Source organism: Lynx rufus, unplaced genomic scaffold (assembly GCF_022079265.1).
Source record: "Lynx rufus isolate CCGP_SWC_20201006 ecotype Redwood Valley unplaced genomic scaffold, mLynRuf1.p SCAF_2, whole genome shotgun sequence".
Taxonomy (NCBI): domain Eukaryota; kingdom Metazoa; phylum Chordata; class Mammalia; order Carnivora; family Felidae; genus Lynx; species Lynx rufus.
The window spans coordinates 174,239,749-174,256,034 of record NW_025814834.1 but is presented as its reverse complement, the minus strand read 5'-3'; the positions used below and the strand labels follow the sequence as shown (position 1 = coordinate 174,256,034).

The 16,286-nt window shown below is 43.8% G+C and overlaps 1 protein-coding gene across 7 annotated transcripts in view; it reads left to right on the top strand.

Moving 5' to 3' along the window:
- The window catches only part of FGGY (FGGY carbohydrate kinase domain containing), a 419,346-nt gene that overhangs the window by 39,019 nt on the left and 364,041 nt on the right, over positions 1–16,286 (top strand). For 6 of the 7 annotated variants that reach the window (XR_006963068.1, XR_006963067.1, XM_047085935.1 and 3 more), the window contains one exon: positions 5,626–5,777. The exons of the other annotated variant lie outside the window; for it this stretch is intronic. Coding sequence is in view for 4 of the 6 variants with exons in the window: in XM_047085935.1 (XP_046941891.1) it covers positions 5,626–5,777 (152 nt within the window). In the remaining 2 variants the exon portion in view is untranslated. The remainder of the gene's footprint in view (positions 1–5,625; positions 5,778–16,286) is intronic. 7 annotated transcript variants of the gene reach the window in all.

Sequence of the window (16,286 nt, the reverse complement as noted above, 5' to 3'; positions counted from 1 at the left end):
AGAGACTGTGCCACACTCACTTTTATGGACCTAATGCATAGAACAGTGACTTTCATAAATTCCATGTGCTGGAAAAAGTTTGCAAGCGGATGAATTGTTAGAGCACAGTGGTAATGATGCCCATCTTTACACACACACACACACACACACACACACACACACTTTCCTCCCTTTTTGTCACCTTTATTAGCACCTCCCATGTACCAACCCCTGTCTTATTAAGTGTTGTGGTATCAGAGATGATTATGAATGTTCCTTGATCTCAGTGGCTGATCACTGGCTCACCTGGCATCGTTCTGGCCCAAGAGTGCGGGACAGCCTCAATCCGGGCCAGTTTAGAAAGCACAAACCAAAGGAACGGGGCTGGACTAACAGACCTCAGTTCAGCAGCAGCAAGAACTCCATTTATGAGATATGGGCAGCCATGGAGCTGGCCACTTTGGGAGGCTGTCAGCGCTTCCTTGATTGGCTTAAGTAGCGATGAAGTGATAGTCTCTCAGGGATACTGTTGGATGAGTTCACATTTGGGGTGGGACTTGAGCTGTTAACAACCCTAGGTTTCAAGGACGCTATACCTCTGGTCTGCTAACATACATGGTTTTTAATTCAGGCCATATATTGCAATCAACCTGGGATCTTTCAAAGTTTCCCATTCGTGAGCTTTACCCTCAAGATTTGTATTCAGTGGGCTTGTGGTGAGGCAAGGGCATCAACGTTTTTAAAGTTTCCTCCATGCTCTGATATGTGGAGAATCCCTTGTGCAGCTGAATGGAAGCTGAAATACTAGGAATAAGAGCACTTGTTGTGGAAGAAGAGAGTTCCTTGTTAAACCTGCTTACATATGTACCCTCTCTGGGTGCCATCTTTTTTCTTATTGTAGGTGGAATTGTCTCCTGTTAACAGACCTTCTGTTAAAAGGGTAGCTAGCTTGCAGCCCTAATGATAAGTGTTGAAATAATTTTATTTCACCAAAAAGGTTAAAATGTACCTGTTCATCAAATGCGTCCAGCTGCCGGTACCCCTTACCAGTTTCTTGCCTTTCAACAGGTTCTCTTAAGGTTAGATTTTATCTGAAATGGATTATCCTGTCCTAGAAAATGACATTTGAATTATAAAGGTGATTCACAGGTTGTTTTAAAGACTTCTTAGGCCTGCATGGCAGTGACCAACTCTTGATTGGCTGAGTGGAGTGATTGTGGGGAGCAGACAGTGGGGTCAGGAAATGAACCATCACCATTAAAGCCAAACCCACAAAACTGGCAAAAATCTAAAGATGGTAACAACAACAACGACAACAACAACAAAAGCCTAAGTAAATTAAGTACAATAGTTTAAGAACACTACTCATTACCACATGATAAGATATTCTCATTTTAGCCTTTTCTTGCTTGATCTTCTTTCCTTTTTTTGTTTTTTGTTTTAAATGTTTATTTATTTTTTGAGACAGAGAGACAGTATGAGCAGGGGAGGGGCAGAGAGAGAAGGAGACCTAGAATCTGAAGCAGGCTCCAGGCTCTGAGCTGTCAGCACAGAGCCTGATGCGGGGCTCGAACTCACAAACTGAGACCATGACCTGAGCCAAAGTTGGATGCTTAACCAACTGAGCCACCCAGGCACCCCGATCTTCTTTCCTTCGAAGGTCAGACAGCCCCCCAGTTGGACTGTGCTACCACTGCTGTGTGTTCCCTACTCTGCAGGCTCCCCCTAACTCAGAGCACAACTCTGGTTGGGTCATCGTAGCCACAGGAGCTCTTGGGAGCAAGAAGAAATGCGGGTGAAAATTCAGGATCGGGGAGGGAGTTACCACTTAGGCTACTCTGCAAGAGAAACCTAATATTTAGATGTTTTTGCTATTTCACAGTAATTTCCCTCGAGTGTGCTTGGCACACCTCCTGTGAGGTGTTCAGAATATTGAGTGGATGAACACATGGATGAATGATCTCCCTGTCGGTAAACTGACTGTATAACCCAAATTCTGCCCTAGCAATTGCTCCCAGTTCTCTCCAAACATGACACATGGTTAGGTCTGTGCTTTGTTTCACGTGCTGACTCTATTGTGTAGGCTTCCTCGCTCCCCCTCTCTTCACCTGGCTAACTGGCGGCCAGCCCTTTTCAGAACTATGTGAAAGCTTTCCTGCCTCTTGGCAGCTCCCTGTGTGGCCTTGGGCTCGGCTCTCCATGGCCTTCTCTGTGCTTCTGCTCCTCTGGGCTGCCCGCCCCACTGTGTTTGGGCTGTCAACGCTGGGTACTCTTTTCTTTCTTTTTTTTTTTTTTTCCTCAATCCGGCCACCTGCTCCCGACAGGCAGGACTGTGGCATGTTCTCGGTATCCCAGCACCTACCACTGTGCCCGGTATGTGTAGATGCTCAGTGAAAGGTTAAAAGAGCTGTCATTGGAATCATTGATTTGTGATTTTTAAAAATATTTAATTTGAGAGAGAGAGAGAGAGAGAGCAAGCGTGTGCACAAGCAGGGCAGGGGCAGAGAGAGAGAGGGAAAGAGAGAATCCTAAGCAGGCTCCGCACTGTCAGCATGGAGCCCGACGCGGGCTTGATCCACGAACCTGAGCTGAAACAGGTTAACTTACTGAGCCACCCAGGTTGCCCCCATTGTGATTTTCTAGAAGAACTGACAAGATGAACTTCTTCTTTGGTGTCCACAATGCAACTTATTAATTAATAATCATTGTATATATATAATCTAATTGATTCTCACAATTTGAGGGTGTCGTTCTGTGTTGTAAGAGCCTCTTCCTTTAGAGGCAGTAGTAACTGATGGGTCTGTCCTTCCAATTGAAAGTTTAGCAGCAGATACATTTATACAATATTTAAAAAGCAGTGCTCACATGGTCCCCATTTTACACCCCCCCCCCCAACATGCATGCGTGCGTGTGTGCCTGCACACGCACATTCTGACTCTTTGATGGTTCTGGGATGGGACTTGGACATCGGTATTTTTTTCTGAAGTTTATTCATTTATTTTGAGAGAGAGACAGTGTGAATGGGGGAGGGGCAGAGAGAGGGAGACAGAGAATCCCAAGCAGGCTCCTCAACGTCAGTGTGGATAGAGCCCAACATGGGGCTTGAACCCACAAGACCATGAGATCATGCATGACCTGAGCCGAAACCGAGAGTTGGATGCTTAACTGACTGAGCCACCCAGGCACCCCCTGGACATCAGTGGTTTTAAAGCTGTCCCAGGTGGTTCTAATGTGCAGTGAGGGTTGAGAACCGAAGCTTTAGGTAGTGATGTTATACAGTATAATCACTCACCTATTTAAAAACAAATCTTAGGGGCGCCTGGGTGGCTCAGTCGGTTTAATGTCCGACTTCGGCTCAGGTCATGATCTCACGGTCTGTGAGTTCGGGCCCCGTGTCGGGTTCTGTGCTGACAGCTCAGAGCCTGGAGCCTGTTTCAGATTCTGTGTCTCCCTCTCTCTCTGACCCTCCCCCGTTCATGCTCTGTCTCTCTCTGTCCCAAAAATAAATAAACGTTGAAAAAAAATTTAAAAACAAATCTTAGATGTAGCTCTGGAAGGTCTCATGTACTTTCTCTTAATTTCAAAGTATTACTGTTGTTTGAGGAGCTTTTGTGGGACCTGAACCTTCTCCAGGCAGGCAAAGCAGAGACTGAATCCTTGCCTCATCATGGTGATGATGACCTGATTTAGATATTTTCCTAGGTGGGCATTTTTTCTTTCAGTTTTAAAGATTTTTCTTCAGAGATACAGCAAAGTAAGGAAAATAAAATTCACAGCCTTCTGTGTCCCCACTACTGAGGATAAGCCGATGGAAATTTGCCATGTCTGCCACAGACTTTTTTTCTATTTTGAAAGAGAGAGAGAGTGGAGGGGAGGGTGGAGAGGCAGAGGGTGAGGGAGACACAGAATCTGAAGCAGGATCCAGGCTCTGAGCTGTGAGCCCAGAGCCTGACGCAGGGCTTGAACCCATGAACCTTGGGATCATGACCTGAGCGAAGTCGGACACTTAACTGACTGAGCCACCCAGGAGCCTCTGCTAGACTTTTTCTTAAAGGAGGAACTCCTTGAATCTTCAGCCCACGCCTTTCCCGTCTGCATGGCAGGTGACCATGCTGCTGTTGACGTTCCCAAACACATTGTTTCTGTGTTTTCACCACATACGTGTATGCCCTCAGCAACAAGCAGTATATATGGTGTTTAAAAATATCCCAGCTGGTATCGTTATTCATGTTGATAGGCGTAGCTTGAGTTTAAATTTGTTTCACGAATTTATTTATCCGTTCCCTGCACAGATCCATTTCAAAGCATGCTATATGCTTTTCCAAGCTGTGAGATAGTAGGCAGGTCGTAAATCTCGGAGTCAGCGTGTCATGGAAAATGACCTGGATCAGAGAGTTGTTATGAGGATTAAATGAGACGATGTGTATAACATGTTTAGCACAGGGCTTGGGGGACACACACACAAACACACACACACAGAGTTTTATAAATATTTGCTATTAGCAAAGATACATCATTGCTGCAGTTCTCCCGTTAAAGAATGTGTGAAGTGCCTGGTTCGGTTACTGTTGGGTCCCCCTTTATCTTTCCCTTTTACTATCTCCCAGTTTGTTCATTGCTGATCTCTGCGTCTTGCCATCTGAGGCAGTGGAAGACTGTAAAAAGAATATTGGCTTGCCCATTAGTACCTGATGAATTAACGGAGGCCGTGGAAGGGAGAAAGGGGCAGTTAGCTCCCGTGTGCGCTGCAGGGTGGTAGAGGTCAGATGTGAGGGGCATGCCTATGCTGTTTTTCTAACTGGCTTTAAATTCTGTTTCTTATTTCTTTTTCTCTTTAGAGCCTACTACGTGATAGGTACTTGCCTTTATGCGTGGTATCTTGTTCAGTGAATGAAAAATCCCGGTTAACCCTTATATGCTATTAAGTGTGGTTATCCCTGTTTTATAGATGATGATACTTAGGCTAAGAAAACTTTAATGACTTTTTCAGTGTATCTATGCCTGTAACTGAACTAGTGAGCATTCCCCAATAGGTCTGCCTGATCCCCAAACTGAAAAAAATTCCAGTGTTTCCCACTCCACCAAAGCATCTGAGGGGAAGTAAACACCTAAGTTAATTAATTTTCATTAAAGTGACGAGGAGAAGTGGGAATATAAGCAGATAAAAGCCATTATATGGATGTGGTCTGTTTGTTATGCTGGATGTATTATTCCGTTGAAGTGCTTGTCCATTTTTAACAGAGACAGATCTTAAAAAGCCAAGTATTGTTTTACACTTACTTCATAGCTCTTTTCCTAAGGTTAAACCCAGGGAACTTTTTCTGGAACAGAAGGGGTAGGAATAGGAAAGGTGGGGAAGAAGTTGGGAGCGAATCAGTGAGAATCTAATTAATTGGTAGATCTTGACTGTTAGTGTAGACATTTAACCCCGGGGGCTGCATTGTAAAGGACACCTCACCGGAAGGGACATCCAAGTTTAGGGTGGAGTGTACTAATTCGTGATGGTGGTGGCCCGTTCACTTGCTGCCATCTACGTAGGAAATTGTCGTACTTGTGCAGCTTTGTGCCCTTGGGACTGTGGAAGTGCCTCGTTGAATTAGAAGGCTAAGTATGTGCATGTGCCCTCATCTCCCTTGTTTCTGCTAGGGGATTCCCACCGAAACATCATCATGTGGCTGGACCACCGGGCGGTCAGTCAGGTCCACAGGATCAACGAAACCAAGCACGGCGTCCTGCAGTATGTTGGGGGCGTGATGTCAGTGGAAATGCAAGCCCCGAAGCTTCTGTGGCTGAAAGAGGTGAGCACATAGGGTGGAGAGAGGACACTAATTACGGCCAAGGATTTCACTTATCGTGGATCTGCCTGTACCAGGCACCATGCTGAAGTGTGTTGCTTTTGATTTTTCCCAGCAGCTCTCTGAGGGAGGTTGATCCCAATTTGTTGATTCAATTGCAGCTAAATCATTCCTGTTTTTAGGTGCTAACCTTATGTAGGCATGGTAATAAGTATTTGGCAGATTGTCTCTTTGAATCCTAGCAGCAACCTTATGAAAGTAGAGGTTGTCTCTTTTTTGGGTGGGGTGGGGAGGTGAAGGTTGTCTGTAGACAAGAAAACTAAAGCTAATAGAGATGAACCAACTCCCTCCAAAGTAAGTATGTGGCAGAGCCAGGGGTGGAAGCTGACCCCAAAATCAGTTCTCTTAATATCCAGGATTCTCCCAGAGTTCGGGAAGGCTGCTGATTCCCTTTCCAGATAGAAAGTGGCAGAGCTGGGATTGAAGTCCAGATCTTCTGACCAGAATCTTCTTTCTCTGTGCACTTTTATCTGAGGGTTAATCTGGCCTTGGTGGCAGGTTAGGATACTCCTTTCTCATGTCACCTGAACCTGAGTTTCCATGTCCTTGTGTGATACAGTGATCTCCAGACAGAGCACTTGCAGGTGGTTCCTGTTTCCAGATGTTCAGATCCTTTATGAAGTGTGGAGAATGGTGATGTCAGCTTAATGGTTCCCGGTAGAGAGGGATGTGGGAGACAGTTCAAGTCCTTTGGGAACCTCAGACTTGAAGGTCCCTAGGTGGTCTGGTGAGGAGAGTATCCGTCTAATGAGTAAGACCTGGTGTGATTCATATACTGGCTCTGGGGTTTCAGGTGGTCTCAGTCTTTGATGACTCAAAATGTAAATGGGGCTTGAGGGGAGTGTAAGGGTGCTGAGAATGTGTCCTTGGATTGCCACAGTGGGCAGAAGAGAGAGAAGCAAAGAGGGAATCTGTAATCAAGGTGGGTTTGGCTTGTTATCTGTTTAGTATATGGAGTTGTTTTGTAACCTTTAATTTGCAAAAACGGCTTCTGTATTTACTAAGAGTTTGAAAACACACTACGTTGTAGAAGCCAGGAGTTTTTGACTCCACTGACCATCACCTTGTGTAACTTTGAGCAAATCAGTTCGCTTCCCAGGCCTCGCTTTTTTTTTTTTTAAGTTTATTTTTGAGAGAGAGAGAGAGAGCTGGGGAGACGCATTGAGAGTGGGGGACACAGGATCTGAAGCAGGCTCCACACTGACAGCAAGAGAGCCCTATGTGGGGCTCGAACTCACAGACCGTGAGATCATGACCTGAGCCGAAGTCGGATGCTCAACCGGCTGAGCCACCCAGGTGCCCTAGGCCTCACTTTTTCTGTCTATAAAGTGAGAGAGTTGGTCTGGACCAGTTTGCAAACCTCATGTAAATGTATCCTGAAATACAAATTGGAAGATACAACTACTTTGCACTGCCCCACTCTCTGCTTTGTGTTCTGTAGACCTTAATTGATTTAATCTTAACAAGCTCTGCCTGATGGACAGCATGGGAAACTGAGGCTGACAGAGTTATATGATTGTCCTAAACAGATGGTAGAGCCAGAATTTAAACCCACGTCTACTGGGCTCCAAATCCCAGCTCCGCCCATCATGTGTTGCAGTACTGGAATCTCTCTGTAAAGCATTGCTGGCCCGCAGACTTATAAAATCACTTCTGATTCTAGAAACTGCCCTTGTATTCCGAAGAACACCCATTTATGGAGAATCAGGAGACAGTGTGTTCTTTTGAATGGGGCTATGGGAGATGGAGGCACAGAGAGGTTAGAGTGCTTTCACAGAGTCAGAGTCAGAACATAAGACTCTGTGCTAAGCTCACTGTGCTGTCATGTGTTTACTCTTTATTCACTCTTTAATTTGCCACATATTAACCGAGGTTCTCCTGTGAACCAGCAATGTCACAGACACTGGGGACGCAAGCACAGAGAGAATGGGGCTGACCCTTGAGGGGCACAGAGTCCCCTGGGGCAGTGGTGGGGAAGCAAAGGAGGGGGCATGGAACCAGAGCTGTCAGAGGACGTGCTAATCACCTTGGTAAAGGAATATACAAAGTGCTTTCGGGGAAAACAATTTGCTTCCAGGAGGAGTTCTCTAAGATGAGTCTCAAGATATAAGTGGAGGTTTAGCCTGTAGGAGAAGATGGGGAGGAAATTCTAGAGCAAGACTATGGTTCATTTTTGGTAAGGTATGTAGGTCCTGGGACAAGAGCCCGGGATACTTTCCTGAGTGTAGTAGGAAATGAGGCCCGGTGGGTAGCCTGGGCTTGGTTTGTTCAGGGCTTATTTGGTGGTCAGTGGTTCTTAAGCAAGGGGGAGGGAATATCTGAGATCCCTTTGGCAGGGATGAAGAGACTGGATTAGGGGTGAGAAAATGTGTGTGTGTGTGAGATTAGGAACTAGTCTTCATACTTTCCTGATCACAGTGCTTTGTTGGCTTTACTTTGCTCTTAAGATAAATCCCCAGATTTGTAACATGGCCCAGAAGATGGTGTGTGACGTCATTTTCACCTTACCCTCTCTGCTTAGGTGTATCCCTCCCTCGTCTTGCTCACTCTGTCCCCAGGAATGCAGTCAGGGCATCTCAGACACACTCTGTTCTTTGCCACCTCAAAGAGGTTGGCAAACTCCAGGCCATGGGCCACATCTGTCGTGCTGCTTATTTGGGATGTTTTGGGAGCAAAGAATGGGTTTGACTTCAAACGGTTGAAGAAGGATCAAGAGAAGAATAATATTTTGTGACTTGTGAAAATTATGTAAAACTCACACTTTCGTGGCCCTAAAGTTTTATTGAAACACAGCCACCCTCATTTATGTATCGTCTGTGGCTGCTGTTGCATCACAGTGACAGAGCTGAGGAGTTGAGACATAGACTGTGTGCCTGCAAGGCTGAAAATATTTACTCTGTGGACCATTAGAGAAAAGTTTGCTGACCCCTGGTCTTGATGATGTCGTGATACTGTGCTTTCTGCCCCTGAGTATTCTTTCCTGTGCTCAACACTGATCCTAACTCATCATTTAGGTCTTAGCTTTATTGTCATGTCTTCAGAAAAGCCTTCCCTGACCCTCAAATAAATCAGAGGTCTCTTGTCACAGTCTCTTACTTCATTGTATGTTTTCATAAATTGTCACGATGTATCATTTTGTATGATGATTTGCATGGTGCTTGGGTCTTCCAACCATTGTCATCCATCTGGGGAGGGAGAGCCTGTCCGTTCTGTTTCTGGCTGTTTCTCTACCCCTGGTCAAATGTCTGCTGTATAGTAGGTAGTTAGTAAACAGTTGTTGAATAATTTGGGTGGCTCACTAAGGGGGGTGTTGCAGTTCTCCAGGTGAGAAGTCATGAGGTGTGAAGTAGGCACTGTGGGGTGGAGAGGAGATAGGTTCCAGGATTTTTAGGGGCTCATTTCAGCAGGACATCGGGGCTGATCGGCCGTGAGGGGCGAGCTAGATGGCAGAGTCGGAGCTGACTGCTCACCTCAGTACTGCTGTCATTCACGGGCTCCTTGCCCTTAGCCTGGAATCGGATGTCAGAGAGAGTCGGACAGAATCTGGAGTTCAGACTTCCCAGAAGACACAAGTGATATACTAGGACCACCGCAGCTCTTGGGCAAAGTCACTTGGGTCCTGGTTCTGCCATATGGAATTTTAATCATGTCCTTTACATTTAAGGTTTGTGTGTTTCAGGTTGACGCATGTCTCCTTAATAAGAATTGTCAGATAAAAGGAAAAATGCCATTTGAATTTTTCATAACCCCCAGCAGTCTGGCTTTTCCATTTGGTCTCAATGATTCTGACTCTCATCTTAATGAAGGCCAAATGTAAATTAAGTTCTGTCAGGCTGGAACAGCTGGAGTCTCCTATCTTTATAAACATGAAACATTGTAGGGTAACAAGGTGCAGACTGAGGGAGGTCAAGAGAGTTAACGGCTGATGCAGATTCTGACAGCTCAGTGTTAATGGAAGATAATTAACTGGCTTGTAGGGGCTGCATGGAGATATTCCAACCCGACTTTTAACTCGTTTTCTCTTTTTGCCATTGTCAGCAGAGCAGAAAGCTAATCATTTTAGTTTGAGATTTTCATTGTCGTTCCAACTGGAACCAACTGGGCTGGAATGTCAGAGGGTTTTATTGACGGGTTTAGAAAATACATCTGCCCCTCCCATCTCCATAGTCCGTGCCTCTCTGCTTCTGTTCCCCTGATAATGTACTGGGAAACTGAAGAAATGATTCTGTGCTTCTAATGTGCCTTTTCCTGTGTATACAGATTCCTTGGAGCAAGCTGGGAGTTGGCATGCCCAGAGAGGTGGTTTGAGAACTTGGTGCTAGCTGTGGAAGAAATCAGTGGAGTTCTTTACAGGAGGAACTATTGGGAAAAAAATACAAAAAACAAAAAAACAAACCAAAAAAAAAAAAAAAAACTGTTGGAGGTCAGGAAAGCCTGGTTCTAGTCCCTTCTGTGACATAAGAGGCTTGCCTCAGCTGTTTTTAGTGCCTTGTCTGGCTTTGTTCTTCCATTCTTCTTGACAATGTCATAACATTTGTTGTCTTATCGTAGATTTCTTCTTGTCTTGAAACTTTGTGAAAGATAATGTTCAAGTTCCTTTCTTTGAAATACACCATTTCTTTTTTTAATGGCAATTATGGTAGGTACTATGGTCTTTTTCTGTTAGTTATTCCGGCTTGAAGTTGCAGGTATAGATGTATTACTGTTCACCTACATTCATCAGACCTTAGCAATGGACCTAATACAAGATATTGAGGAAATTTGGCAGGTAAAACACAGTTCTGTAACAAAGGTACAGGCTTTGAAGTCGGGCATACTTGCATTTAAGTCTTTCTCTGCCCTTTACCAGTTTGGGGACCTTAGAAAGGGAAATCAACTTCTCTGAGTCTCAGTGTTTAGCTGTAAAAGGATAGTAATATCAGCCTGGTGGAACTATTGTAATTTAGTCAGATATTTGTAAAGCATTTTCTGCAAGCGTATATTCAAATAGTAGTTTAATCTTCATTTCCACTGTATTTAAAGATGTTTGTGTCAACTGATGGGCATGTCAGTAATATCCTATCACCAACTGAGAGAATTTTAAACACTAGAATATCTCATTTCACGTAGCTGGCTGTAATGAGTGGTATTTTTCCTGTTTGACTAATAACTAAGGAAAACATCTAAAAACCACCATGAGTTTGTCAGAGACCATCAGAGACAAAATCCAGTACCATCATACAAAACATATTTTCGGAGGCATTCATTTATGTGAATCATCCACATCCTATGTGTAATACCTATACCAGAAGGCAGCCAGCTTTGAACTTGAAGCAGATTTACCTAATGCCATCTACTATTTCCCCTAAAATTCACCATTGCCTCCACCATCAGCATTATTTTATTTCACAAAGATTATTTTATTTAATCTTCACACCCGTCTTGTGGGGTAGATAAGATCTTTTTTTCTGGATGAGGGAACTTAGGCTCAGAAACGTTAAATGGCTTACTCAGAATCTCCTACCATGTGAGCAAACCTGCGTCAGGAGCCATACCACTGGTCTGCCCCCATCCCCATCCTGTGGGGTCTCTGTCATTCACATTCTGAGAATCCAGAAGTGGTCTTTGCCTTCAAAAAATCGCAGTGTGATTGGAGAAGAAAGATACAAACTCATCTAAGCAATAGGAACAGAATAAGGCAACAGGTGAAAAGAGTAGCCAAAGTGTATGTCGTGCTCATTTTACATCTAGCACTTTTGCAAGCATTTTTATCCGTGTTAAACTCCTCTAATCCTCACCTCGACCGTATGAAGTAAGTATCCTCTCTTATAGATGATAAAATGGGCTCAGAGATGTTATGCAACTTGCCCAAGGTCACTCAGCTAATAAATAGCTAGGATCGGAACCTTGGCATTTCACATGTAGAATATAGGCTTATCACCATTTCTCCCTACTGCTTTCCTCTTCCAGTGTTGGCCTTGCAGGGTTTGGATAAATTAGTTCAGGGAAGAATTTGTAAATGATAACTTCAGGAGGGACCGAGGCCAGGAACAATGGCTGGTGGGTTCTTTTTTTTTTTTTTTTTTCCTTTAACCAATACTGTTTATAGTCTCCCATGTGATGGGCACTGTGTTGGGCACTGGAGATTCCAAAGTGAACAAAACAGGCGAGAGCCCTGAGTAGGCTTCTGAGAACTTAGATTCTAGTATAGAGAAGCAGAAAATAGACAAGGATATATCCATAAAGTGATTATATTTTCTGGTAAACGCTGTGAAGGAAAAACACAGATAAGCAGATTTGGCATGGCTGGTGTGTTCTCTCTTGGGAGGTGTTGTTTGACCTGAATGATGAGGTTTTCAGGAAGAGAGGGCAGCAGGTTCATGAGGGGAGGAAAGTTACCTGTGAGATTAGCAGAGGAGGTCAGCGGGGCTGCGAGGGTGTGAGCCAGGCAGAGACTAGTGGACAGTGGGCTGGAGCAGTGGGTAGGGGCCAGCTCCTGCATGACCTTGAGGCCATGGGCAGGAATTTGGATTTTATTCTAATAGCAGGGGGAAATGTTTGATGGATTTTAAGCATAGGTATGACATCTGTTTTATGACTTAAAAAATCACTCTGGCATAGTACTGAGTAGGTAATAAATATTTGTCTAACAATAACACACTTGACATTATAATGTTAAAAGGAAAAAAAATACAAGACTGAATGTGTGGTCTTAGGAATGTATTTGTTTTAAGAAATGATCAGTAAAAACAAAACAAAACAAAAACCTGGCTATGTATGCAAAAACCACTAATAATGGGTCACCATCTATGGTTGGAAGAGTTGGCTACTGTGATAGCACAGTGCTCATGCTTTTATTACTTATTAGTAGCTTTTCATTAAAAAAATAATCTTGTAGACCTCGCTAACCTTTCTGGTTTATACTGCTTCATTATTTAGCATGGGATATTTTTTTCTTCTTAGGCTTGTTTTTCTTAAAAACACTGACACAGTATTATTATCCCAATATACAGATGAGGAAAACAAGACCCAGAGGGCTTACGTGGCTTCCCCAAAGCTACACAGCAAATAAATGGTAGAGCCAGGATTCTCACCAAATCCGGCCTGCCTCCAGCTCCGGCCTGCCTTCACTGGCCTTCACTGCCTGTTCTGAGACCGCTCGTTTCCCGCAACATGCCAGGGGCTGCAGGCTGGCGGCCCACAGGCTGAATCTGGTCACCAGATGGGTTTTGTTTGACCTACCCTATGCTTGAAAAAAAAAAAACTCTCTCTCTCTCTCTCTTTTTTTTTTTTTTTTTGGAATTGGTTTTCAACATTTAAAAACTAAGAAATTTCACATAAAAATCCAGATTTTCTGCTTCTTTAGAAGAAATAACAAAAGGATTTGGCAGTCCTGGGCCCGCATTCCCATGTGGAAAGAATTGGCCAGTGCTGAGTATGGGCTGCCCCCTTCAGAAGGGGCAAGTGTCCTTCATTTCACAGCCATCCCCACCCAGCTTGCTTTTGCTCATTTCCTTTTCCAGCACTACCCTCTAGGCGTTTGGATTTGAGACCCAGGCTGTGGGAATTTGTTCAAGGAATCCATCATTACTTTTCCCATAACAAAATGCTTAGAGAAGTGGAAAGATTTTCCAGATGGCAAACTTCTTGGTCAGTGGCTCTAGGGATGCTGTACCCATATTCACACACCTCTGAGTCTTTGCTCAGGGTTTTCCTTTGCCTGGCAAACTTAGTGTTTCTTCCTTCACTTGGAAAAACTTACACAAATTCTTCAAGACTCCAGGAAGCCTTCCTTGGCTTTCTCCATCGAGCGTTGATTAGGGTCCTGCCCTTTGTCCCCCATGGCATCCTCCCCTTACCCCTGCCCTGGAACTTATTACACCATATTACGTCTCATTTATCTCCGTGTCCCTAATGCCTAGGGCACTGCTTAGCATCTAACACTGATCACTGAGGAAATATTTTAACAGAGGGATAGATGAACTGGTGAACGAATGTACCAAATTGTTTATCGTGCCATTTTTGATTGTTGTGTACATCTGACCATCTGTTCCATTCCCAAGTAAAGATCTACTGCAGACCAAACGTAAGTTCATTTTCTCTTCCCCTTTGTGGAAAAGGAAGTTTGGAGTATTACCACTCCTTTCCACCCCAGAACCACCCCTTGGCTGCAGTCGTGTTACTTTGAGTCATAGCTTGTTTTGTGTGTGAAGTGAAGGCCTCACATTGAAGCAGTGACTCCTCCAGGCCTCTTTCCTGTGTCTTTGTGTCTTGAGGTGCATAACCCTTGAAGTTGCTTCCTTTACCCTGCAAGAGAATCCAACACCTATGTACTGAATCAAACAGCCTCTCTTATGAGTGTTTGTAGCGGGGCCCTGTTACATTCAGACCAGATTCTTTCCAGCCTTTGAGCAGTGTGGACAGTGTTGTCAGCTGTTGTTAGGGCCTCTTTTGTGGATTTTCTCTCCAGGGTGGTCTGCCCATCAACTAGGCTTGGAACTAAATAAAAATGGAGTGTTAAGGCTGGTGCCCTGCCTTCATTTTATTTACCTGGACAGCGAATCCTTTCCTTATCATCCTGGCATTTGCATATTTGACTTATGCCAAATACGTATTGTATTGTTTTAGTTTTATAGTCCAACAAAGTAATTTTAAAAAGCAGACCAACAATAACAACAAAAAAAGGGCTTGGTCTGATAACTAGTAACATTTAATAGATGTCAGCTATTATTACTTAAACATTTTTTTTTCAATGTTTGTTTATTTTTGAGAGGGAGACAGCGCGCGAGCAGCGCAGGGGCAGAGAGAGAGAGGGAAACACAGAATCTGATACAGGCTCCAGGCTCTGAGCTGTCAGCACAGAGCCCAACGCGGAGCTCGAACTCAGGAATGGCAAGATCATGACTTGAGCCAAAGTCACCTCAATGTCAGCTCTTATTATACCAAATTTTGTATTTTACTTTATGGCTTAAGGCAGACTAATGTATATTTTCTTTTCTTCTTTTCTTTTTAAAAGAAACTTTTTTTTTCTTTTCCAAATGGTTATTAATTTTTGGGAGAGCAAGAGAGAGTGAGCACAGGAGGGGCAGAGAGGGGCAGTACAGAGGATCCGAAGCGGGTTCTGCACTGATAGCAGCGAGCCTGATGCGAACTGCGAGATCTTGACCTGAGCCAGCATTGGACGCTCAGCCGACTGAACCACCCAGGTTCCCCAATCTATATTTTCTTTATTTGATCTATGCTGTGGACTTGTGGGATAAGTATTACTATTTGCCCCATCTTACAGATGAGTACACAAGCCTCAAAGAAATGAAATGATTGTCCACAGGGATTAGGATTGCATCTTCAGTGAAGGTTCACATGGCTCTAAATTGTGTCTTGTTTTTTTCGTGCTCTACCATGTTCCTTCTCATTTGGGTTGATGGATTTTTAGCTTGCTAAGAGCAGGGACCAGATCTTTCTATCCATACCTGGCTGTTGTATCCCTAGAACCTAAAACAATGCTTGGCATGGAGATCATACTCTATAAATACTTGCTAAATGAACTCATGTTCCCTGGTCAGAGCCAGACTTAGGGCTGGAGCAGTGAGGCCCATGTGCCTAGCTTTTCTGCCAGTCTTCCTGACCACTGTGCAGGGGTGTCTGCTACATCTAGGTGTTGCCAGTGTAATCAGAGAGGCAAGAACAAGATTGCTAAGTTTGGCTGCTTTTATGCCCACATGGGATGATTTGATATAAAACAAAAATTGAAAAAAAACCTCTTCTCTTATAGTGGCTAAAATGCACCTGTTGAAGGGAAATACTGTCTTTAGAAAAGACACAAAAAAAGACAACACATTTGATGTGTGTCCTGATAGAGGAACTCATAAGCACCATCAGCCTCATTAAGGTGAACTGTCACCTTGGAAATCTGGAAGCTCAGGGTAGATAGTTGATTGAGGCAAGGGAGGAGGCAGGCCAGAAGTTAGGAAAGATGATAGATGGGCTTCTTCTGGAAAGAGAAGTCAACCTCATTTCTCTAAACATATAGCTTGGTTTTACTTTTTTTTTTTCTCTCTCTCCAAAATGAGAATAACTGTTCTGTTGTTGTAGGGACGTATTTATTTAATTGGTGAAACACACTTTTTGTCTGGTAACTACTATGTAGAAGACAGTGTCCTTGGTGATGAGACAGAGTGGAAGCCAAGAGTGTCCTTTATCTCCAGTTGCTCCCAAGTCAAAGACCAAGGAAAAGGCTGTGAAAGCCATTTTCCCCAACATTTTATTATAATCTTCAGACATACAGAAAAGTTGGAAGAATTTTATAGTGAATACTCAGAACCATCACCTGGATTCTGCCATTAACATTTTACTATACTTGCTTTAGCATGTGTATGTCCATCCATCTGTCCCTCTATCCATCCGTCAGTCCACCTTAAGTTTTTGCAGTAAGGTGAAACATCATTACACTTTTGAAAGCAGTTTGAAATGTTA